At 44.2% G+C, this 24,885-nt stretch overlaps 1 protein-coding gene across 1 annotated transcript in view; it reads right to left on the bottom strand.

Annotated features, from left to right (window-relative positions):
- Positions 1–24,885, bottom strand: part of SFMBT2 (Scm like with four mbt domains 2) — a 101,029-nt gene that overhangs the window by 40,656 nt on the left and 35,488 nt on the right. Inside the window, exons 5-8 of the mRNA XM_086474916.1 lie at positions 22,795–23,041; positions 15,326–15,423; positions 3,011–3,112; positions 2,215–2,362 (exon numbers count right to left, since the gene is read on the bottom strand). Of these exons, the coding sequence (XP_086331042.1) occupies positions 2,215–2,362; positions 3,011–3,112; positions 15,326–15,423; positions 22,795–23,041 (595 nt within the window). The remainder of the gene's footprint in view (positions 1–2,214; positions 2,363–3,010; positions 3,113–15,325; positions 15,424–22,794; positions 23,042–24,885) is intronic.

Raw genomic sequence — 24,885 nt, 5'->3', positions numbered from 1 at the left:
TACCAGACAAATAAAGGACTCTGAATCCAAATACCCCAACCTGGCACACGGATGGTATAAAATCGGTTAATTTTAAAATCAGATACCTCTTTGTCAATCATAAATTAACCAAAACACCCAAGCCCAGAATACAGCAAAGAAATCCTTGTCTCAAAAAGAAAAAAGACTTCTTCCATTGTCATCTTTTGCTCCGTGGGAACTTGCTGCCTTTCAACAGGGAGAGCCACTTGGCCAACAGCAAATACTGTCAACGTAATCTCCACTAAGGGTGATGTTGGTTAGGGACGCATGAGTGCTGGGGAAGCAGGAGGATGGTCAAATCTGGTGCGAGAAGGGGCAATTCTGAACACCCCAGAGCAGGTAGAGCTGGCCACTGATTTGGGGGGGAAATGGTAGGACTTCCTCCTCCTTCTGCAGACCTGCTCACTGGCAGCCAGCTCACACCACAGCCTCCCTCACTTTCACAGCGCTGCAGCCCTCTCGTATCAGTCATATCACCCTTGTTTATCAGTCCTGGTTATTTCTTTAACCAAAGTTGATATTATCCTGCTCAGAGAAGACTGGCTCCCTCAATGGGAGTTTGGATGCCTTTCACTTTCCCTCTGCTTTCTTTTTTTTTTTTTTTTGGTGGTCTGTGTTTTTTTGTTGATTTTTAAATAAATCATTCCAATGTCTGATTATATTTTAATGGCTCAAAGACTGTGTCTGCCAATAGAAAATGTTTTTGACACCAAAGGTGCTACGATGCAGTTTGCACATGCAGCCCTCGTACACAGGGTAAGAAATACAGCAATATATAGCATGCATCTATCTGCCACTTGCTTTATGCCTTTAATAGCCTCCCTCCAGGATTTCTGATCTGATAGCAGAAAGCAAACTTTATTTTCATCAGGAGAATGAGGAGAGACTTCCTACACTTTCTCAGGAGCCCAGGTGGACCCCACTCACCAGGCATCACACCAAATAACTACTGCCCCTTAGGCTTTACTGGCCAAGTTGAGAAATAGCCGTATGACGGACGCTACAGCCACTTCTACAAATGGTGGCATCTAAAAGAGAGTTTGCATGTGCTTGACCCGTAAAACATCACCTCAGACAGGCTTTGGAAATTATCAGGTCATGACCCTTTAAAAAGAAATGTCTGGTCTACAGTCTGTTCTAGTTAATTAGCTGGCCTGCGGGAAGCTGCATGTAAATTTGGGGTGGAAAAACCAAAACATTCCATTTACTTTCATTTTTAGCAACTTTTCTGGCCAGTATCAACGAGCACTTATAGAGGCATTATCATTGCACCTGGATTTAAGCAGGAGGGAGCTAAAGCATCCAGACAGCACGTTTATTTCAATAAAAGCAACAGAGTAATCCTGGATGCGCTATATGCAGCTGCACACACAGAACTCTAGGACTTTGGTGGGAATTTCAAACTGTATGTGACGAAGAGACACTCTGGATATACATGAGAGGACTGTGAAGCTGGTAGGGAATAACCCTTTCCTTCCCTGAGTTTGGCAGCAGCATACTTTTTCCAAAATTAAGACAAATCCGCATGCACAAAACTTAGTGGGGTTTGTTGGGGTTTTTTTGAGGCATTTCTTTTTCTCCCAAGCAACACCAATTTTTGGCAAAGGGTCAATATCCCAGCTAGCTTCAAAAACCTAAAATTCCAGAGAACCAACACATTTTGCAAGCGAAGAAATATGCTAGGGCACTGCAGGTGGTTGTCTGAAATTGCAAGTAATTAACTGCACTGCTACAAAGCTGGGAAATAGCACGGTTGGAGGCTGTTTCTCCTGGCTCTGACCTGAACACTGCTCGCAATTTGCCCTCGCCTGGGATTTTTTGAGACAGCTAAGGAAATGCCTACATGCTCCTGGGCAGGCAGCTGTGAGTTTTATGATATGACTTTTAATGCTCCTTTTGCTCTACATACACAAAGCATCACTAAGATGCATTTCACAGGAATTCACTAGGCTTCAGTGCAGCCTGCTTCAGACTACAAAGCACACAGACATCAAGCCACCAGCAAGACAAGTTTGCAGAGATGTTCATGAGCTGGTATGAGCCAGAGCAGCCCCAGTGACTCAAGAGAGCTACTCTGGCTTGAGAAACTTCAGGTGATGCTCTGCAGCAAACAGCATCACGGTTTTAAAGGCAATAATAACACGAGAACTTCCTTCAGAGGGAACCTGCAAATCACTGAGAAGGAATACGAACCCTTGGGAGGTGTGAGATTGACTCCGTTTTTAAGGCACCACTGTATTGGCAAGATCCCTAAGGAATCCGCATGGCAAAGCATTGAGATTTTGCTGGGTTCAGGTCTCAAGTCATCAATGGTCACTTGTAAATAATGATTGTTAAAAACCTAAGGGGTGAAAAAGAAGAATACAAAATCAGAATTTGCTGTAGCATTAGGTAATGTCAAGAGCTGAAACAGCCAGGCCCTGGAATCAAACTACTCCTGAGAATAACCCGCTCTCACCCAACACTTTCCATCAAAGTGTTTCCATCGAAGAGATCAAAGCCTGAGTTTTAGAAATGGGTAAACTGAGGCAATGGAAAGTGCTAGGGTTCAGGGTCACTGAGTGTGCCCATAGCTGAGCAGGGACTGGAGGCCATCCTGGAGATCCCACAGCCGCCTTCTCTCTTGCCTTTGACAGCGTGGATTAAATATCCACCTACCGCCTCCATCCAGCTGTTTTATTTCAAGAAGTTTCCCAGATGTGCCAGGAAAATACTTATGCATGGAGAGGAGACAGAGATAAAAGCGGGATCCCTTTCCTTTGCATGGAAGTGGTAGATGGACATGCCCATCCCCATTGGATCTAGGTGCATATAGTCAGTCATGCTTGCGGGAGAGAAACAATTCATTATTTAGGATTACAAACATCCATGGATTATAAACATATTTCTTAATGTGTTCTCCAGCCAATCAGGTACCACTCTTCATTCTGGAAATCAGTTAACAGGTTCCTAATCAGGCTCTTTTCATCCCTCCTTTCTTGGAGCTCACCTTGGTCACTGATGCAGGACAGATATGAAACGGCTCCCTCATATTCACCGCCTCCAGCTTCATCCCCACAGTGAAGAAGTGGTTTCGCAAATCAGCGTGGTCCTGTGGGAAGAGATGGCAAAGAAAACACATGGTATGCCAGTGTCATCCATCAAGGACGGGCCGATACTTTTGAAAATCTATTTGAAATGCGTCCGTGTGGACTTTGTCACTTCGCTGGTTACCAGATTGACCCCCACCTCCAACTGGGCGCTCCTGGTCCTACATTCTTTTCATGCCAATCCAATCACAGAAAGAGAGGGGACAGCCTCACTCCTAGAGGACACATCTCCAGGACCAAGCCCATCATATCTAAAGCACAATGTGTGTCCATATCATCATCAGCACCTAACTTGAACTTGGTCAACAAGGAGATTGTGCTCACCAAAATGAGGACCTGCCTGGGAAATGGCTACTTGAAAATCTCCCTTGGCAGAGCCTCTTCACTTCTAATAGCCACTACCATCTAAGAGCAACTAAAGGTCCAGAGGTGTCGGGACTCAACTTGACGTCTCCCAGGGTAATGCACAACATGGATGCAAACACCTCAGGATGGCCCAGATTTACCCTGATGGTTGTCTAGCTCCTGCAAGGCATCAAAATAAGGACCTAGGCTAGTTTCCATGTGCTGCAAGATGGAAAGCTCTTTCCTCCAGCCAGGAGACTAAAGGTGGACTAAGGCCCAGACAACAAATTCGGACCCAAAATGTGGGAAACAAGAGAAGATGTTGGTGGGAGAATATGCAACTGTGTTCAAGTACATGCCCACCGCAACACTTTCAATTGGGATCAAACCTGGCTGCACCCAGAGGGTTCCACACAGCACCTTTAGGGATGGCAGCAGGATGGAGTCCTGAAACTCAGAAGCAATCCAGGTTCAACTCCCTGATTTGCCACCAGTTTAGTTTGACATCTATCAAATTACTCCATCCCTCGTGACCCCTGTCTAATAGGCGTACAGTACAAGTTGGCATCCTAATTCCAGAGTAACGATCATATTTTGTGTTCATACAATAAAAATGTCCTGCAGTATTTCTAAACCATCTGTGCATTAGCCAATACAAGCATAAAAAGAAATGATGTTATATTTAACACACAGATACCACTCCAAAATACACGCATAAAGCTTGCTATCTAGTAAGTGGTTAGCAATGTCATTCCCATCTACATTCATTGCTACATGTTGTATTCTTGTTCCAAAATGATTTTCTATTGATCCAAAGTTGTATGTCATTGTGCTTTCTTTTCCCAAGAACTGTCTTCACTTGCAGACTTAACAACTTCTATTTTGGGATCTTACATTTCTGCTGCCATTAGAGATAAGGATTTTTACAAGCTCCAACCACGGCTAAATGAATTGTTGTTTTCATCTTACCAGCCTCCAATGTTACGGAGCCTTTTCTGTGAGATTCAAAAAGCAGTCAAAAAAAATCATAATCGATTTAGTCTCACAGGAGAAGTATATAACGATGGGGAGACTGGCAAAGATTTAGCAATAATGGCCCAGAGCCCAATGAACTAACAGCTGAGGAAGGAGCAGACATTCAGGAGTCTCAGAGTCCTGCAATGTAGCATACCCATCAGCCCCACTTGCACTTGCTGGCAGTCGTTTCCCTACCACTAAAGCCCCAGAGAGACAGCAGACTCATTTCTAGCAGCCTTGCACAGACGATGTTTCACTGAATAAAAGTCTGAACGAGGGAAGAGAATCTGGCTCCTCCTGCACAGAGGCTGCACAGTACCAGGGATGCATCAGACCAACAGGTTATCAAAACTGCCATCTTTAATACTGAAAAGGCTTCAGCTGGGAAAAGATGATGGCTGCAAAAATCCGACCTCGCCAGGATTGAACTTCAAATCCCCAAAGGCAAAATGCATCTGGACCGGAGGGCTGCCTCCTCCTGCATGAGGATCCACACCCACCGTGTCTTAATACTGAGGGTGAAGCTGTAAAGAAAAGGCAACTTTGCAAAATGTACATCTGGAAGCAAGCTTACACTGCAGCATCTTCGCATCAAAAGTTCCATGATTCAATTCACACTCCTATCCAGCTTCAACACATAATAAGCCCAGATCCACCAAAGTACTTAATCATGTTTATCTTCAAACATGCAAGTAGTTTCATCAACTTTCTAAGTGATTTGCTGATTGAGACCAAAATAAATCAAGACCAAACCATACTGCTTCTCATTTTTATTTGAATCACTTTCTTTGGTTCTTCTGCTTCTATTTGTTTTGGCCTTTTTCAAACAGAAAAAAAATAATTAGGTAGGGGGAAAAAAAGCTAATAACATTTATAGTTATTTTACTTCAAAAGCATATCCCCTTTTCTCCACACGCTATGTACCTTAGGATCAAATCTCCCTTCTCATTCAGCGTAGCATGTAAATCTCTTCCCCATTAAATTAATACTAAGAATGAACTCACAAGGGGAGTTCATGGATCTCGGGTACGTCTCCCTTTTGAGGGTCAAAATCCTCTTTGAAGCAGGAATGTACATTTGTTTGGAGAAGGGCTGACGAAGTAAAAAGCTTGTCTGTGTTAAATGTCATTTTTGAGACAGAAAAGCTTTCATGGAGAAAAAGCCTTTGTATTGTACCTCTCTGCAAATGGTCAGGGTCTGGGTATTTGATCTCTCTTGTATATTTGCTAAAGAGAAGCATCAAAATTTACTGAAGCAGCCTTAGATTTTTGAAGCCACAAAAGGAAAAAAAGATCCTGATGCTGTTTTCTGGTTCCAGTGCTGGAGTTGCCTCAGCCAGCAGGGAATTACTTAGGATTTGGCATATGCTCCTCTTCAAAACTCCAATTAATTTACATAATTTCTAAGAATAGGTTCCACAGAAGTGAAGGCAAAGCTTTTAATTAGTATTAGACTCCAAGTGATACACTGGATAATGAACTGCTCTCTCCTCCCTTTATTCACATTGACAGGGAAGACGCCTGTTTAATAAAAGCAGCTACAAGAAGACGACTGGAGGGGTAAGCCTTTCCCCTGGCCCCGCCAGGCTCCCCAGCTGAGCAAAAGAAATGCCTGAAATGATTATGGGTGGCAGGATCCGACCCTGTACTGCTATTTCACAGCATTCAAAGCCACCTATGAGGATGTCACCAGCCATTATTTTCTCGTAACTTCTCCAAGTGAGTTTCAATTTTCTTTGAAATGGAGATGAATAGGCAGAATATTTTCTACCAGTTGGAGCATTTTATAGACTTGTGCATGGTGAACCTTTATTCCTACTGGCAGCCAACGCTTCCCAGAAGTAGCCCCACTGACCACACAGATTTACACCAACAGACTGTCTGTCCCAGGGTTCACAAGCCCTGAGTGGGTGATGGAAATACTCTCTGACTTCTGGAGAGTGTTCAACTAAGCTGGATTGACAAGGATGCAGGAGAGTCCCTTACAGCAAAGTGAAAAATCACGCCACAGAAAGTACAATGAATTAACATGGTACGAGCACCACAGTCACTCATTCAAAGGGTCACAATTTCTAACATGATGGATTATAGCCTGCGGCAGCGCTCTCAGGTAATGAATGGAAAATTGCATAACCCTCCACTGAACGTCTGTCACTTACAGCCCAAACCCACTGGCAAAAGCCAGGGCTGTCACAGCTCTCACTACAAACCCCAAGAAGCAATTAAACTCAGCCCCACACCCACAGTTTTAGAGCAGTATGCATCTGCAAATGTGCCGGTGCGCACAGGCAGTGATCCTCCAGGCCACGTGGAAGACAGCCCCGCTTTGATACGCGCCTGCATCACCGTGTCTTCGTACGGCACGTGTTTCTGCAAAAATACTCACGGGCTTTGCAACAGCTCACTGCAACCAGCATCACCTGCAGTGCTGAAAGCTGGGATGTCTGAAGGTCAATAAGCCAGCAATGGTGCTGGGAGAACAACCAAGCTTCTAATTCCCAACTGTCTTCTTTAGGTACTGAGATAGTTGCATAATTTTATCCTTCATACCTAAAGAGCCACTAGCAGTGCAGGTTTCAAAAATGTCAGGTGACTTGGGAGCCTAAATGTCATTCCAAAAGAGATCCACAAACGGATTTACAAAAGTATTCAGACTCTTAAGGATGCAGATAGGCTTTAGGGAAGCACCTGTGTGGGTGACATGCTTAAGTCCTAATAATAAAGTCACTAAGCACTGGCTTTAGGTCTTAAACTCAAAAAGATATACTTCAAAATCATAGTAATTTGCCCTTTCTGGTACCTAAATACCTTGCTAAATCCGGCTTCTGAGTATTTCTACTCAACAAAGGTCATTTAAGTGTAAATAAACCCAAATTTGTCATGGCACAGCAGCATTCTGGCCAGCAAAGGGTGGACCTCGGGTAATTTTACAGTGCACTGGGTAATGCAGATAGAGCAGGGGGACTTGGCTAAGCTGCTTTTGCCCATGACATTCAGGGAAGCCGTACTATGGGCTGGTTGCTTTACCTGTGTCCACAAATCCAAGGAAGGGCATCGCCTTCAAATGGTGAAACGCAAATTCTTAGCCCATTCTGCTCAAAATACAATACTGGAGTCATCTCACTTTAAACCCAGCAGCTTACACAGTGTACAGATAAGAGAAAAAGGCTCTAATTCAAACCCTTAATTTTCAAATACCCTAAAAGTCAGGGCTCTTTTGGTCCAGGATAGTCAGACTCACACCAATTGCAAGATTGCAACTTTGTGCAAAATTCAGAACTAAGTCTGAATGCCAGAAAGTTGCAAACTTGAGAGGCTGATTAGAAACACTGAGCACTTTAAACAAACGACTGACCCAAGCTTCCTTTAATCCTCACCAACTCCAACAGTGTGAAATGCTATTGCCTTCAGTCACATCTCTCTTGGTTTACCCTATTAAAAGACACGGGAGAAGTGGGCTCCACCTAGTATGGCTGGAAACATATTATTTGATTCAGTTTTTGTTTTAAAAGAAATCGATTCCCCCAGCGTTTTCTCTAATTCTCAAAGAAACTGGCTGCTTCTAATAGCCTAATTTTAATCAGAAAGCTCATGTGTGGTAACCAGTTGCAAACACAATAATAGCAGTGGTTAAAGTGCCTCTACAGGAATCTGGCATTTGGCTTTTAATTGAGAAAAAAAAAATAATAAAGAAACCTTCCCAAATGTAATTCTCTGTATTATTTGCAGATGAATCAGTCTTGTTTGCGATTCATCAACTTCCTTTGCTAAATACGGAGGAATTTTCCCTGAAGACACACTCTCTGCAGGGAGACAGACTTCCCCTGGTAATACACCACACAAGCAAACCGTCCCTCAGTTTGACAAGTGCAGTCACAGGAATACCAAAACGTAATGATGTGGGGTGGGATAAAGAGGAAAGGGTGCTGGAAAGGAGGCTTTAGGGATACCATGACCCTGAAGTAACGAGCACGAGAGCCAGCTACGAACTGCACCTACTGAGGAGCCCCTTAAAAACTGCAGACGCTTCTGCCTAGTATCAAATTTAGCCCTACAGATTTTAAGCTACTCTTGTTGAACAAAAAATAGTTACCATAGAAACTGCAACGTTGCAGAGTAGCCGGCCTAAATCCAAATACACCTTCTCCGTCTGGCTCGGCCCGCCGCAGATGGCATTAGGGCAAAGATCCCCTCCTACACAGCGCCTGCTTGGATTCGCCTGGGCGGTGGAAGCACGGACGGCAGAGGTAAGAGAGACAGATATGCATCCCCTTGGGGTTGGGTTTTTGTGTGTTTGGTTTGGTTTTCTTAACGTCTCACAGCATTCAGGGACTGTCACACCACCCCACAAGCGTTCGCTAATCCTGGCCGTGTCATACACGTGGGTCCCATCTCACAGGTGGGAAAGTCAAGTGGACAGGAAGACACACGTGGGAAGAGCTATTGAGTGCTCAAAGTCAAACCTTCAGTGTCTCTTTTCACACCTCTAAATAAGTAGCTAGGCCAAGGAGAGGGACCAAGTCCTCACAGGCACTTGTTTGGACTGAGTCTGCCTTGTGTAATGTCATGGTGGTAATCATTATCGAGAAATCACTGGGAATTTGTTAAGAGGAGAGAGGATCAAAACAAATTCAGTGCACACTGTGGTCTCCAACCACCCTGCAAACCAGCTACGGACCAGAGCTGGATTTTGCTTCCTTTGAGAAAAAACACCCATCTTTAGATGGATGACTTCTAGATATCACCCACCCCCTACATGGGAGCAGACTCAGGTTGTAGGTGCACATTAGCCCCTCTCAGTGGAAACCGCTGCCATGCCCAAGGACGCAGGAGGCAAGAGCTCAGGCTGTCATGCACAAAATCCCTCACGCCAAGCCTGGGGGCAGTAAGTAAAGTGGATCGGGCCCTTTTGCTAACCTCTCACCATGCTGAGAGAACCCGGCACATAGCGGAGAAAGAAAACCACATGTGCTAAACATACAGCCAGAGGGACTAGGAAGGCTGAGGGACCCAGCTCCCACTCAGCCCGTATGCTTTGCTTGAACCGTCTCCAGCATTTCTCTTCCAACCCCAACTTCCATACAGTGCTGCCAAACAGACCCTCAGGGCCTCAGACGGGGCTTGGCTTCATTCACCTCCTCCATTGCTCTCCCCACTTGCTTCCTTGCAAAGCCCACGGTCAGCTGGGCAGAGAAGTCAGAACTTCTCACTGGTCCACCAAGGTACCACCAGACTCCATCTTGCCTGAGCAGCACCTTTGATATTGGGAGACATCCTTGCTCCAAAGAGCTGCGAAGGCAGCCACGTTTGTAAGGACCTCAGCGGTATACTCCCTAATGATGGTTATTAGGTTTTGCAGAGACTAAATGGCTTTAACGAGCTGAGACAGGAGTGGGTCAAAAGGCAGATGAACAACAGAGGGATCGGGACGCCATGCACATCTCCCAGCCAGGCAAACAGCAGCCAGGGAGAAGGGCTGGCGAGTGCTACGGATGGGGAAGAACAGATGGAGTATAAATAATCTGGCAGCCTGCAAACAACATGGTGGCTCGCAGGTTATTAAAGCACAGCATGCGCAGCGAGGGTCAGCCAAGCCATCAGTGCATGCAGGGGGGGCTGGGGACTGCTTATGGTGGGATTTGGCTTCCAAGCGAAACCAAAAGCACGTTTATCTTAAGCTACTGCATCAGCACGTGCCCATCTATTGGCAGGGGCGGGGGCTGAAGACAGAAAAACCCCGTTGGACTTGAAGTCTATTCATATAGCCAGGTCAGGATGGTCTCTGAGCAGAAAGTAATCCTTGGTTTCTCTATCTTACATTTAAACTCCTCCAGAATACCAAATAATGGAAGAAAACACCCTAAAATACCCAAAGGTTTTATGAACTTTTGAGAGATGTTGTCCTCCTTTTTTAAAAAATCAAAGTCTTGGAGAAATAGTCCATCTTACTTGTATAATTAAAATGCACAATTCATCTGATGGAAAAATTGTATTCTGGAGCAGGGGAAGGAGTCCTGTTTAATATTTATCTTCACAATTTTGAGTGTAGAACCAGAACCACCACTTCGTCCTGCATTTCACAGAATCACAGAATGACAGGGGTTGGAAGAGACCTCTGGAGATCACCTAGTCCAACCCCCTGCTAAAGCAGGGTCACCTACAGCAGGTCACACAGGACTGCGTCCAGGCGGGTTTTGAATGTCTCCAGGGAAGGAGACTCCACAACCTCCCTGGGCAGCCTGTTCCAGTGCTCTGTCACCCTCAATGTAAAGAAGTTTTTCCTCGTGTTGAGGTGGAACTTCCTGTGATCCAGTTTGTGCCCGTTGCCCCTTGTCCTGTCATTTCAGGGGGCAGCTCTTGCCTGGGTGATGGGTGGTCCCTCCACCACTTTCCTCAGGAGAGATTTGTCCCAACTGATTCCTTCCATGTAATTAGTCTTACCATTAATTAATACTGATTACGGGAAGCATCCAAAAGCTCCAGTTAGAAAGAGGGGCACACTGGGCTGGGCATAGTGTAGAGCTTTTTATGTTTGAGAGACAACAATTTCGAGCTGGAAAAAAACAACAACTACTTCAGGAAAGAAGGACCAGAGACTGGAGACAAGAGGAATGGGACCAAAGGCTACAAATCAGGAATTGCCACCTGTCTCAGATAACACCTCTCCCTCCTAAGCATCTGTGCTCCTCAAGCAGTTTAACAGAGTTTGAGTTAGAGATGTGGCTGGTGACAGCTTCATCCAAGCTAGTGGGTCATCAGGACCCACTGTATCGCAGTCAGAGCAAACTGGGACTAGGATGCTCATATGCAACATCTATGGAAAGATGATGAGCACCCTGAATGGTGGGTAATATTTAGTTGCCCAAATGGAGGTGTGTGGGGTGAGCTGAAAGACACATGAGGATCCATGACATCTCACAGGACCCAAGATAGGGCACAGGAGACCAGGGGAAGCACAATGGGATGTCAGAGAAGATACCCAGCATGCTATCTGCCTCCCTCTAGGAAACTAAATCCCACAATCTGCATCCGGCATTCATCTTACCCAAGCTACAGGGCTTTAACTCTAAAAAAAAGCATTGATTCATAAATATTAGGGCTAGAAGGTTCTGTGTTTGCAGTCTGGCTTCCTGATAGGATGAGGGGTAATGGATGGAAGCTGGGAGAGGGCAGGTTTAGACTAGAGGGTGGTGAGACCCTGGCACAGGTTGCCTAGAGAAGCTATGGATGCTCCATCCCTGGCAGTGCTCAAGACCAGGTTGGATGGAGCCTTGAGCAACCTGGTCTAGTGGGAGGTGTCCCTGCCCATGGCTGGGGGGTTGGAACTAGATGGTCTTTAAGGTCCCTTCCAACCCAAACCACTCTGTGATTCTATGATTCTATGATGCAAGGGTCACTCTTAGAGAGCACCAGCAACGCCGTCACTGAATCAAACTGCTGAAATTGCCACACACGACTTGAAATCAGGCCCCGGTAACAGTCTGACCACCCTTATTCATACCCAAAGCCCTAGCCATTTTCTCAGATGTTCTCTGAAGCCTAAGCCATCATTTATGATTGGTACCTAGCCAAGCATGGGGGATACCTACAGCACCCTGAAATCAGAGCAGAAACAGCAAAGAGCACATCTCCTTGGGTCGTAGCCTTTTGGAAGAATTTGTGCTTCTAAACGGTTCAAACACTCTTGAAAATCCTGTCTGTATTTAGTTTTCTTTAGGGATCAACATTTTTTTCTGGAAAGAATGGAACGACAAAATAGCAGTTGAGTTGAGAAAAGCTTTTGTGAAGAAAAAAAACTTATTCCAGGATGTGCAGTTTACAAAACACTATGTTTAGTAGCTATATAATAGCAGCGTTTTCTGGCAGCTGAACATCACGTTCCTTCTCAAAGGATCCTAGAGCATTTTACAAACACTTTCAACATATGGCCAAGCATAAAATAGCACCAGGAAAAAAAAAAAAAAAGAAGATCCTGTTTGCAGCCTTCCCCCTGATTTTTGCAACCAGCTCGTGTGGTCTGGTGGACAGTGCCCTCTCCTTGGATGCCAAGAGGGGATCAGGGCTGCACTTTCCAAAGGATTTTTGTATCTGCTGCCAAAGACCACCACACGTCAGTTCAGCTTTGCCACACTTCTGAGCGTTGATAATTCAGGCTCAGATCCACGGCTGACGAGGTCTCGGGCAGAACCCAACCCTATTACACCAAAACCAAAGAGCATCACCACCTACAGCAACAACAGGCTGACAGACCTGTAAGAGGAGCCACTTCTAGGACTATAAATGCAGATCTGCTTTCCCAGCACCACCACCTGGGACCAGTTTGATGGCACATTAGTGACACTGCCCACAGCCGTGCACAGTTCAAAGGACAACAGTAATTTAAGTCGTAATTGAGCCAAATGTGCACGTGCTCACCCCAGGGACCGCTCACGTCTGTAGAGCAAGCACGCGCTTACGCTCTCCTCAGTGATGGATTTCTTGTAGGGAAATGTGGAAAATGCAGAATATAATTGCTCGGTGTGCAATTTACCATGTCCGCCAAAGTAAACATTTCCAGCTTTCCAGAAGATCTTTAACAGTTGCCAGCTGTCAAACTCTGTGTTTTATATCTCATCTAACACATGACAGTTACAGTAGCACAGAGCCCCAGGCACCATGTAGAGACATTACTTCTGTGATAGTTTGCAAAATTATTTAAGAAAAAAAAAAAAAATGTTTTTTTTAAAAAGACACTTTTGGATTCGACACTTTCTGCTGGGATCTGTGATTCTCCTTGACAGTCCCGCACATAAATACTGCCTTATCTTGTAAGATCAGACAAGCGTACTCTCATATAGTCTACTAAAGCCTTTCCTTAACTCATGTTTAAGTCATTACTAGAGGAAGACATGTTCACAGTCATGGACAAGCTCTCGTATTTTTCTCCTTAATTAGGAGGCACAAGATGGGGTTGATTCACCCTAAACGGGCAGAATAAAATGGTGCCCACACACAAGTAATTTATTCAGCCTCCTGCCTTCCCAGCACCAGAACCACCAGGGGCTTAGATAACACCAGGCACTGAATTGAGCTCACCTTGTGCTCAGCTTTCACATTACAAATAAAGAAGCCCTATTGACCTAATCCTGTCTTTGTCACATTTGGCCCCAAAGTAACTCTCCTCTTGGCCCGTTCAAGCATCCCAATGTTTTGCATTGTCTTCTAAGAGGAACATCTTTGCAAGCTCCAACCGCATGGCATGGCAAGTGGGATTTGCTGAATTTAAATTTATGACCCTCGTGCAATAATTAAAATAAGTGAGTATGAGTCTGGCATGCTGAAAAGAGGCAGCAAAACAGATGTTAGTTATAAACTGTAAAAAAAAAAGGATGTTTTATAAGTCTCATCAGAAACATTCTTCACTCTTTCATACAGACAGGAGTAAAATTTACACATTAGCCATTCCCTATTTTGATTTAATCCCTGACCCGCACAATGCATTTTTGATCTTGAAACTGCAAATGCAAACTTTAATATTGGTGGATTGAAGCGTTGAACGGAATAAACGGCAGAGAACCAAAACTCTCCGCGGGCCACTCCCACCACAACATGGGGCTTCTCAAACCCTCGTTCGTTCCTGCCGAAAGCCAACGCACAAATCTTCCCACTTCTCCCAGCCTAGCAGAGCTTTCACATTGGAAGCAAATGAGCCACTGCCTGGGCCATTAGCAAAGCATTTCCAAACGAATGTCCTAACTCCAAGTGCATCTCAGCCCACTGAGGAGCCTGAATTCCTCACGGGGAGCTGCCAGCATGTCCCTGCGGAAAGGCTAAAGGTGGCACTGGGGTTTTGTGGCATGCCAGCCAGGATGGGATGCGATGAATGCCTTCTTCCAGTTACAGAATCATAGATTCATTTAGGTTAGAAAAGACCTTTAATATCACTGAGTCCAACCATTAACCTAACACTGCCAAGTCCACCACTAAACAAAGTCCTTAAGTGTCACATCTACATGTGAATTGCACCAATTGTATGGGTGTTTTGGAGTGTCCCAGTGCAATGTTGCTTCAGGGCAGGGAAGGAACCCAGAGGGTCCCCAGACTGGATGAGCCAGGAACTGTGGTGGGGAGGGCACCATGGTACACCAGGTCCACGAGCAGGAGGAGACACCAGAGACAGCGGGGCATCACTGTGCTTCAACACACCTCCCCAAGCACCCTCTTGCACCCACAGCTGCGCTGCCCATCACACCAAGGCAAGGATGTAACTGGCAGAAACCAGACCGACACAGCTAGAAATCAGGATTATCTGGTGCCGTCATGATTAATAGCGGTGCAGATTTGGACGGGAAATTAAAGCTGGTGCCTCAGGGCTGAAGCACATCTCTAACTATTAAAAACCAGAGAGAGAAGGGGAAAAAAAAAGATATGGAAGCAAAATTATCCCCCACTTCCACTATAGGTGCCTGAAGGAGGTTTCTCTGCCCTGTAGCTTGTGATCAGACGAAAATTTTGGTGCAAGGCTGACAGAAATCTGTCCGGCTTATGTCAGCTTTCACATTTGTAGCCTTACAACGTCACAGTTGTATATGATGCCTTTGCACAGGCCTAAGAGAGGAAGACACATTAAAAATAATGTTGGAGAAATCAGCGCGGATGACCCCCAGCCCCTAGAAAACACTGACTGCACATTCTTGGAATGGAAAGTCTGCACATAAAACTGCAGTTTATCTAAACATCCCACTTGTGACCTTTCATGGTGTGTAGAAGAGCAACAGCCTTTCCTGCAAAAGTTTAACATAAGCCGCTAAACACTGCATGATACTTATTCATTGTGGTGTAAGTGAAGTGAAGGAAAAAATGTGTATTCTTTACCTTGAACACTTCCATTGGAAGAGGAAAATTTGCTGCATCATTAAGGGATTTTTCCAGAGCGCATTTCCACTCAGATATAGTCTTCAGAGAACAGATATCTAAAGCAGTAACAACAAAAGAAACAACAAAACCAAGAGGTGACTGTTTGGGGATCAAACATTTCTGAAAGACTTAAGTTCCTATGTCATAAAAATGGATAGCACAAGTGAAATGAACAGTGTGTATATTCCAAGCTGTACAGCGTGGATAAATTCAACACAAAAGCAACCAGCAGGGGCACATCTGAGGAAGATTGTGCTTTATATCCTGGAGTAAAACTCAGAAAAATGCACATCCTTCATTTTCTCCTGAAGAAATGAAAACCGTACTATCTCATTACTTGAAAATAACAAAAACTTTCCTTTGATTTTCAGTTCTTAAAATGCCCGATGTTTTCCAGTTTGAGGAGCCTCAGGTCTTCAGCCAATACTATTTATATTTGAACAAAACCAGAAATATCTTTACCAAGGCTTCTGTTCATTGGAAAGTCTTTTTTTTTTTTATTAGGGGGTTGGATTTTTTGGCCGTGGGTGGGGGTAGGTATGGGAAGGAACATTTCAGCTACATCTCTACCCAGACCCATTTCGTGGTACCACACTCGAAACAGAGTATCCCACCAATTCAAAGACTTACACTTACGAATTTTCATCATTTTACTTAATAGGCAACATTTTTGTGCAGATCCACATTGCTTTCAGTGAGTTTCTTTAAATAGGTTTAATATTATTAAATCATTATATTAACAAGCCCTTTACGGTTCAGTGCAGTGAAATGCCCATGAATCATCAGAGGAAACAATGTAGGAAACAATACTGTGATGAAGAACATTATATTGGATTTACTTCTGCCCTACAAAACATTTTGATATCCTGCACATAACAAGTTATTGCAGAACATTCATATCAAGGTCCTAAAGAGACAAGATAAGTAGATAGATGGCAACAATTATTAAAATGGAAATGAACATTTACTCACTAATAAACTGAACCTTGATAGGGAGTGAACAGTGTGAAGCTTTTGTCCGTTTGGCTTCATGCACTTACATCAGAGTTCAATTTGGCCCAATTTGCATTTAAATTCTGTACATCTAATAACCATATATATGTACTAGCTAGCAAAGATTTACTGCTGTATCTTACAATTCTGAAGGAAGAAATAAAAAATATGTATAAAAAAAAGGAATTGGCAAGCACTGTTTTCACCTAACACTGACGGTACAAGAGAATTTTATGCTCTGATCTCAACAGATTTAAGACCTTATCAAAATAGGATTTGCAGAATCACTCACTCAAAGTGGATGTATTTATACTTCCACTATATCAAACCTCACTACTTCAGAACAGACATCAAGGATATGCAGATGAATTTAAACACACTTAAAGGGAAATGTTAACCTTTCAGGGAGGCATTTTTAATTCCTCAACTGTCTGGTTATTAACGGGAAGATACATTTCAAGTCTGTTTACAGAATGTGCAGCGGTCACAAGCATTAAGAAGTGCACTCTTTACCTAATTGTTCATTATTTTATAGCTTTATTGCTCCAGTTCCCCCTTACTTGCAGAAGCTCTGAGAGGCCTGAAGTGCAGGGAGGGAAACGACTCACCTTGTTTCTTCCTTTTTCGTTTAAATGATGCCAAACAGGGAAATACTCAATACAATATGATTTTGCCTCAAGCTGCAGCCAGCCTGTGGTTTCAACTAACAAAAAGTCTGAGTTTTGGAAAATTCTGTTGGATGTTCCCCGGAGGAGAGAGCAAGCTGAAAACAGACCCTCGTTTTCTACCATGATGGCAGTGAAACATAAGAAAGAAGAAGAAAGCGGCATTTCGGGCGACTTTGCCCAAAATCAGTTAAAACAAGCAGCAATTCCTTTGGGCAGTGTCAGCAAACTTCAAGACACAAAAACTCCAATGGTTTCAATAACCAGCAAGCACTATCATATGTGCACTTAATTAGTGGCAGCTCGCTTATGCTGGCAAGTATATGGACACTAAATTGCACGGTTAAAAGAGCATAAAGCATTTTGTTTAAGTGATAGGGTTGCAGGTAATTGAACAAAGTGTACTGTGTCAATTTGTATTTAGGTTAACAAGAAGTGAGCAATTAAAATGACTGCCAATTTGTCTTTAAATAGAAAGTAACATAACACAAGACGATCTCTTCCTGCATAAACAGTCAAGGCAAGACCATCAGTGGCTCTGTGTCAAGCAGCCTGTGCCAATTTGCACTATCAAGGAGGCTTATTTTGGATTCAGATACACATCTGAAGATAAAAATAAGCTACAACCCCTTTGCCTCAGTTAAAAGGGCTCGTGAGACATATAAAGCCCCTGAAAGTTGCCATTCGGAGAAGACAGCCAGGATGCTATTTCCTAAGGACTCTCTTGCACATACTTGTACGTTAAGTGGGTGCTAGGATGTGGACAGCTTCAGAAAATAGACCTCTCCATCCAAAATACTGTAGACATTTGGATCCATGGGACCTCCTTTATACGAGACACTCTGCATCTTGCAAGACTGACCTCAAACTGCTCTGCAAGGTGAAACCCAACCTGGCAGATCCCAGAGGTGGATAAACGCAGAGAACTACAGCCCAGACACAAACAGAAATAAAGCTGAAGGTGCGTATGCAGCATCCAAGTCAAGTGTAGGCAAAGCATGATCATAACCTGTAGAACTGATGTATAACTCAACATCTTCATTTGACAGTAACTGAACACACAGCTGATTTGGGAGGAGCTGCATGTCCTCAGCATTTCTTTGGAGGAGATTCATAACAGCTTTGATGTACACTCTAAGGCTGTTCCTGTTATCAGTCAAGGAGTCACCTTAACTGGCTTCAGATGTTCAAAAGTCAAATGACCAGGTCTGTATTCATTGCTGTCAATCCCCCAAACTGGAAAAAATAGGCTTATGAAGATGTCATTTCATTTGACCTATGTTAGACATGTCTTGGGCATCCCCTTTTCTCCATCAATCATAAAGAGAAAGCAATAGCTCATGATGAACTGTCATTTTGATGCCTACACCACAGCACGTGAATCTAATCCCTGATGCGTAAAAAACAGACATACTGCCCAGAGCCTCTCTCTCTTTCCTAAGAAAGCTCATACTAGGTCGTTCGCACAACAAAGGTCTTTCTAGTGCAAGTCTTATTTACTATAGAAGTCACCAGGAAGGATGTAAGCAGACAAGGATGTGTCCCTGGCCTAGGGTCCTTAGGAAATTGCATCCTTTGTTTGTGGTTAAGTAGCTTCATCCCTGAGTTCCTTTAGAGCTCTCTGCTGCCAGCATCTCATCCTGACCACTCACTACTGCTTGCCTGCCTGCTTCCTCCTAGATTTCTTTCGCAGGCTCTTTTAATTCGTAACAGATGCCCTAAGACTAGCCACTTGGCTTTTTCCCTTTTCTTCCTCTGGATTAATGTCCCATATGCTTTATTCATCCATTGTGCTTTATGAACATGTTGATGTCAGGTGGGCATCGAACAGCCGATAAAGTCCACTATGTCAGAAGTGGAACAACCAGCATTCCTGCCTCCATAAACTCATCAGGTTCCCCTTTCTTACTGGCTACTCCCTGGAGTGCAGAGCCTGAGAACTGAGTAGACCAGAATGGGGGACCAAAGATCCTTGGGGGCACTGTTCAGGAGAGGACTTGTGAGAAAATGGAAGGGTTCAGATGAAAAGAGTCTTTTCTCAGCAAACTCCTATGAGACCCAGCTTTAGGAGATGTAAAGTAATGACCAACTATTTAAGTCAATAGAAGTCAGGAAGAAGATCTGGGCATTGAATTCATTAATAATAACATTCACTAAAAAGTGAATGACCAAAGAAATGCCAAGGAGAGGAAACAGGTATCAGATGAAGACAGATGAGAGCAAATGAAAGAAATTTTTAAAGCAGTTAAATAAAGAAGGGGGAGAAGAAAAATAAACAACTTCAGCAAACAGGGCATCCAATAACAAGTTTAGAGGGAGGGGAAAAGGAACGGAGGGGAAAAGGAACGGAGGGGAAAAGGAACGGAGGGGAAAAGGAACGGAGGGGAAAAGGAACGGAGGGGAAAAGGAACGGAGGGGAAAAGGAACGGAGGGGAAAAGGAACGGAGGGGAAAAGGAACGGAGGGGAAAAGGAACGGAGGGGAAAAGGAACGGAGGGGAAAAGGAACGGAGGGGAAAAGGAACGGAGGGGAAAAGGAACGGAGGGGAAAAGGAACGGAGGGGAAAAGGAACGGAGGGGAAAAGGAACGGAGGGGAAAAGGAACGGAGGGGAAAAGGAACGGAGGGGAAAAGGAACGGAGGGGAAAAGGAACGGAGGGGAAAAGGAACGGAGGGGAAAAGGAACGGAGGGGAAAAGGAACGGAGGGGAAAAGGAACGGAGGGGAAAAGGAACGGAGGGGAAAAGGAACGGAGGGGAAAAGGAACGGAGGGGAAAAGGAACGGAGGGGAAAAGGAACGGAGGGGAAAAGGAACGGAGGGGAAAAGGAACGGAGGGGAAAAGGAACGGAGGGGAAAAGGAACGGAGGGGAAAAGGAACGGAGGGGAAAAGGAACGGAGGGGAAAAGGAACGGAGGGGAAAAGGAACGGAGGGGAAAAGGAACGGAGGGGAAAAGGAACGGAGGGGAAAAGGAACGGAGGGGAAAAGGAACGGAGGGGAAAAGGAACGGAGGGGAAAAGGAACGGAGGGGAAAAGGAACGGAGGGGAAAAGGAACGGAGGGGAAAAGGAACGGAGGGGAAAAGGAACGGAGGGGAAAAGGAACGGAGGGGAAAAGGAACGGAGGGGAAAAGGAACGGAGGGGAAAAGGAACGGAGGGGAAAAGGAACGGAGGGGAAAAGGAACGGAGGGGAAAAGGAACGGAGGGGAAAAGGAACGGAGGGGAAAAGGAACGGAGGGGGTGGGGAATCTATAGAGAAGTAAGCATAACAGGATAAAAGGAGGAGAGAGTAGAAAGAGAATGGAATAAACAAGAGAAGCAGCACAAATCTCGTTTGGGCCATTTCTGTATTGATTCACCAAACCTATACAGGACAAGAGGCTTCAAAGTCAATGAAAAAGTGTTTCTCTGTAACACAAATAACTCTGTAAAATAACAGAGCGAGTGATACTCATGCTCTCCAGCATTCGCATCTAATTTAGAAGTGATGTGGAACATTGATTACTACCTATAAGAGAAGAAAAACACACACTTCCAAAAAGCATTCGAGACCCTGAGTTAGACCCAAGACCCAGACAGACTTGTGAACACGACTACTGCAAATATCAGGGTAACCCCTCTGAATCAGGTGTAATGGACGGAAGCCACATCAGAAATACCCACCCAAAGGAGGGCTACCTTTCTGCTATCATTTGACACCCCTGGAAAAACTTCACCCACAGCACATGGAAAATGAGGCACAGACCTGGACAAAGGTGGAACACATCTGCTGGGCCAAAACCTGTGCATTAACCAAGAAAGCACCTCATCTCTCAAGGGAAACGGTAGTCCTGGGGCATCCAGCTTGGAGGTGCAAACGGCTAGCAAGTGGGGGACATGCTCCACAGGAACTGGCAAACAGTTTTGTGGCCCCAAGTACAAGCCACAGCTTTATGAAAAATACAGATGCTGCACACCTTCTACCCCTAAGAAGACCACGCATGCAACAGTCTAAGCTGTCATATTTAACCAGACCCCTAACTTCAAGAGAAGTCAACCAACTTGACTGAATCAACTCAGCCAACTCAAGTCAGACCAATGCAGAGCCATATGCCCTGAGTAGAGAGAAAACTAATTGCTCAGAGACTTTGACAAAGCTTTGCCCATTACTGGGTGGCGGTAAAGATTCACTCTCCCAGTCATCCCCCACTGTAGCCTGGATGGAAGCGTATCTCCAAAGCCAGCCCCAGAACCTGCCAGTGAATGCCTCTGCACGTGTTCCTCCAGGAGGCTTCAAGCAGCCCTAAGCCCCTACTGCGTGCTGCGGTCCCTAATCCATATCCCGCTTGCTAAACCTGAGTAATGCTTAGTCTCCCCCCACGCTCAGTCTTGCAATCGTTCTCTCCCTGCCATCTTGACCCTGCTCCTTTTGCCAAACCCAGTCCCACTGTTTGGAGTCTGATTCCAGCTGACCCATAAACTCTGCTCTTGCCCAGCCTCCTGGCCCAGCCCAGTTGTGCCCGATTCTTCTACCTGGATCCCGTCCCTTGAACATCTCCTGCCCCTGGATTTGTGACTTCCAATTTCTGACCTCAGCCTGACTTAACTGCAGTCCCTGTCTCTCTCCACCCAAGCTGGTCTGAACACTAAACTCAACTCTAGAGAGCTGCTTCTCCAAGTTACAATCTCCTGATGTTGAATCTGGTCTGACATACTTGCAAAGACTTTACTACCTTGGAGAAAATGCAGGACAAAATCTGTGGTCTTTCAAACCTGAAAGACCCCACCTACCCTTACTCAAAGGAGTATTTTCTTAGCTTCTAGCAACAGACACCCCATAAGCCCTCGATGGGCAGGTTGACATGGACAGGCAGACAAACCCAGCACCCTCACTGCACTTTCTGACTGGTTACACAACAAGGCAGGTCTCACTTGGCAGATGTACAGCAATGTAACAGAAGAATATGAAAGACTGGAGCACAGGAGGTTCCACATTAACGTAAGGAAAAACTTTTTCCCTGTGAGGGTGACAGAGCCCTGGCACAGGCTGCCCAGGGAGGTTGTGGAGTCTCCTTCTCTGGAGACATTCAAAACCCACCTGGACGCATTCCTGTGTGACCTGCTCTGGGTGGTCCTGCTCTGGCAGGGGGGTTGGACTAGATCATCTTTCGAGGTCCCTTCCAACACTTAATATTCTGTAATTCTGTGATTCTGTGACCTGTGTTAGAGGAACCATGAGGGTCCCAAAACACTTTCTCCAGCTCTGGGAAATTTCATGGAGGTCTACTGCTACCCAGAGAAATGTGTGTGGAGATGGAAAGACAAACGGGCAAGAGGTCTTTGGTTGAGGGGAAAGCAAATGGAGCCTAGTGTATGCTGAGAGGTGTCACCTAGGACTTGATCTGGACAGTAGAAGACTGGTTCCCAGTGAGGCCTTCACCAGGAGCTCTACAGTATGGCCAGGAAGACCTGGCCACTGAAAAGTCCTGGGCAACCAGGCACATCCTTGGACTATCCCCATCAGCTTCTTGGTGGAAAATTGCATGAAACTGCTTTTATTGGACATTCCTTCCAGGAGTGTGCTAAGGTAAACTGAACTTATTAAATAAATTTAATACAGTTTACCTGACCCACTTTGAACCCAAATTAGATGGCTCTCACGTGCCATCTGTGTTACAGCTAGAAACTACTGTAAAAGCAATGTGAATGCTGGAGAAGACGAAATGCATTGCACACGTATCTCAAAACATCAGTAAATGCCACGAAGTGAAGTAGCATTTTTGGGAGGCTCTTTACCTGCAGGTGGGTCCATTCTGTATTTATTCTCTTGACACCAACCGACTGGTCGAAGTCTGCAATCCAAGTAAAACAACCACTGGTCATAGGATTCAGTCTCCTCCAATCCCACATAGCGAAGGCGTAATCTTCCTCCAACATTTTCAACCACACTAACTATCCAGTACTGAAAGGGATTCTGGGAATCCTGCAGCTCTATTAAGGAATCAACTGTAATGAGGTCTACAGGGTTTTTTCCTCGCAGAGGCTGTTTGAATAGAAGCAAAACTCCTTATTTTAAACTTTATTTGAAGACTTCTCAAGGAAACAGATGACAGCAGAAGATTATTTTTGTTTTTCACACCATCATCCAAGCGATCAGCAAACAGTCTGTTCTTCTTCTATTTTACCCAATGTCTTCCAAGTGCAAATTCAGAAGTAAAACAGAAAACAACAGTTGTGCTAATTTCTCAACTGACATAATCAACAACAACAAAAAAGAATAATAAAAGGTGGAACAGCTCCTAAGGCACATCCACTTAGGATGCTCCTGAACAACTCAAAGCCCGGTTATATTGGAGGATTTCAAACCAAATTCTCATTGATTGCAGCTGGTAAGAACCAATCACAGGACTGGACACGGCATTTACCTAAAAGGTGACTACTTTGGGTACGATCCTGAAAATTGCCCTCTGTGCATGGATCTTTCCCGCCAAAGGCTTTATTTGATTCCTACTGGCATGTAGAGCAAATTATTCCCCACAGCCATGGATACAAGAGTCTACGGTGGTTACTCCAAAGCCCAAAAGCAATGTCAGGTTCCCACCAGCTTAAGTGGTCTTGGGATCCACACCCCAGGCACACAGGATTTGTTGGGTCAAGCCACCATGCCTAAAAACCCCAGTGACTGAGGTTATTTTATTATACGCAGTTATTTTCTGTGATCCCAGTTTTGCAACCATTTACACATGTGCTTAACTTTACACCTGCAAAGCTGCCAACTGCAGGCATTAAAAACCATGAGATGCTTTGCAGAACGATACCTTTGGGATTCAGTGTTTTTGTTTTGTGATTGTGAGCATCTCTGTGCTGTCGAGCTTTTCTACAGTAACATAATGTTGATTTTTTTTCTTTTTTATTAAATGCAAGTTCCAATTCTTAGGCAATTTCTTGATTCCAAGGCTTTAAAAGCAGCACTAAAAAACACCCCAAGAGTTGGGAGCATTGGTCCCCAAAGGAGATGCTAAGCAGAGTAAAATAAATTAAAAACAAGGACTTCTTTTTTTCCTGTGTGTTTGTCCCAGTTCTACTTAATTAAACAATATAAACCTTTCACAGTATTTTTTTTTTAATTTTAATTCTGTAAATCAGAGTCAGACCAGGACACTTCTTTCTAGGGGTGGCTAGGAAAAAAGAGGCGAAAGCCGTATTTTTCAAAAAAGTTCCCCTTCCTATGAATTTTGAAAATATTCCAAATTTTGAAATGCAAATCATTTTCACTACACTTCTCAATGCAAAAATGCGGGCAACAGAATGAGAATTTGGTAAAAAATGTAATTAAAATGAACTAAAACCTTATCACATGTAGTTTTAAGCAGCTCTATGATTAATACATATTTCTCAGAAGAATATATTTGCCATTATACACCACTCCTCTATAATATAAGCTACAAGCACCTGTATAATCGCTTTCAAATATTATTTCATGGTAAAATGCAGCGTCAGAATTTAGTAATAGAATAGGAATCTACTTTAATGGGTTTTTTCCTCTCATACAACCGCTTCATTGCAACAAAACATTCTTTAATACAAAACGATGGTGTAATGATTTAACTTTTAACTTATAATAAATCACTGGCTGTATAAAAATGAATATTGCTTCCCTGATTTGTGTGCTGAATTTTAAGCCAATGGGTTGTCACTTACCCCTGAGAACTGAATGGCTAAGATTAATAATTGGCTTGCATGAAATATTAACATTTACCATAACACAAGAACTCTTTATATGCATAGCTAGCATGTTACAAAAAAAAAAAAAGTATCACTACATATTGATTTAACAGTATAACAACAATCTGCAGCGCTCACCAACAGCAAATCTGTCGACAGGGG

This window comes from Leptosomus discolor, chromosome 1 (genome assembly GCF_034619465.1).
Source record: "Leptosomus discolor isolate bLepDis1 chromosome 1, bLepDis1.hap2, whole genome shotgun sequence".
In the NCBI taxonomy this organism is placed as follows: domain Eukaryota; kingdom Metazoa; phylum Chordata; class Aves; order Leptosomiformes; family Leptosomidae; genus Leptosomus; species Leptosomus discolor.
Note: the sequence above shows the minus strand (reverse complement) of the source record. Positions and strands in the feature narration are given on the sequence as shown.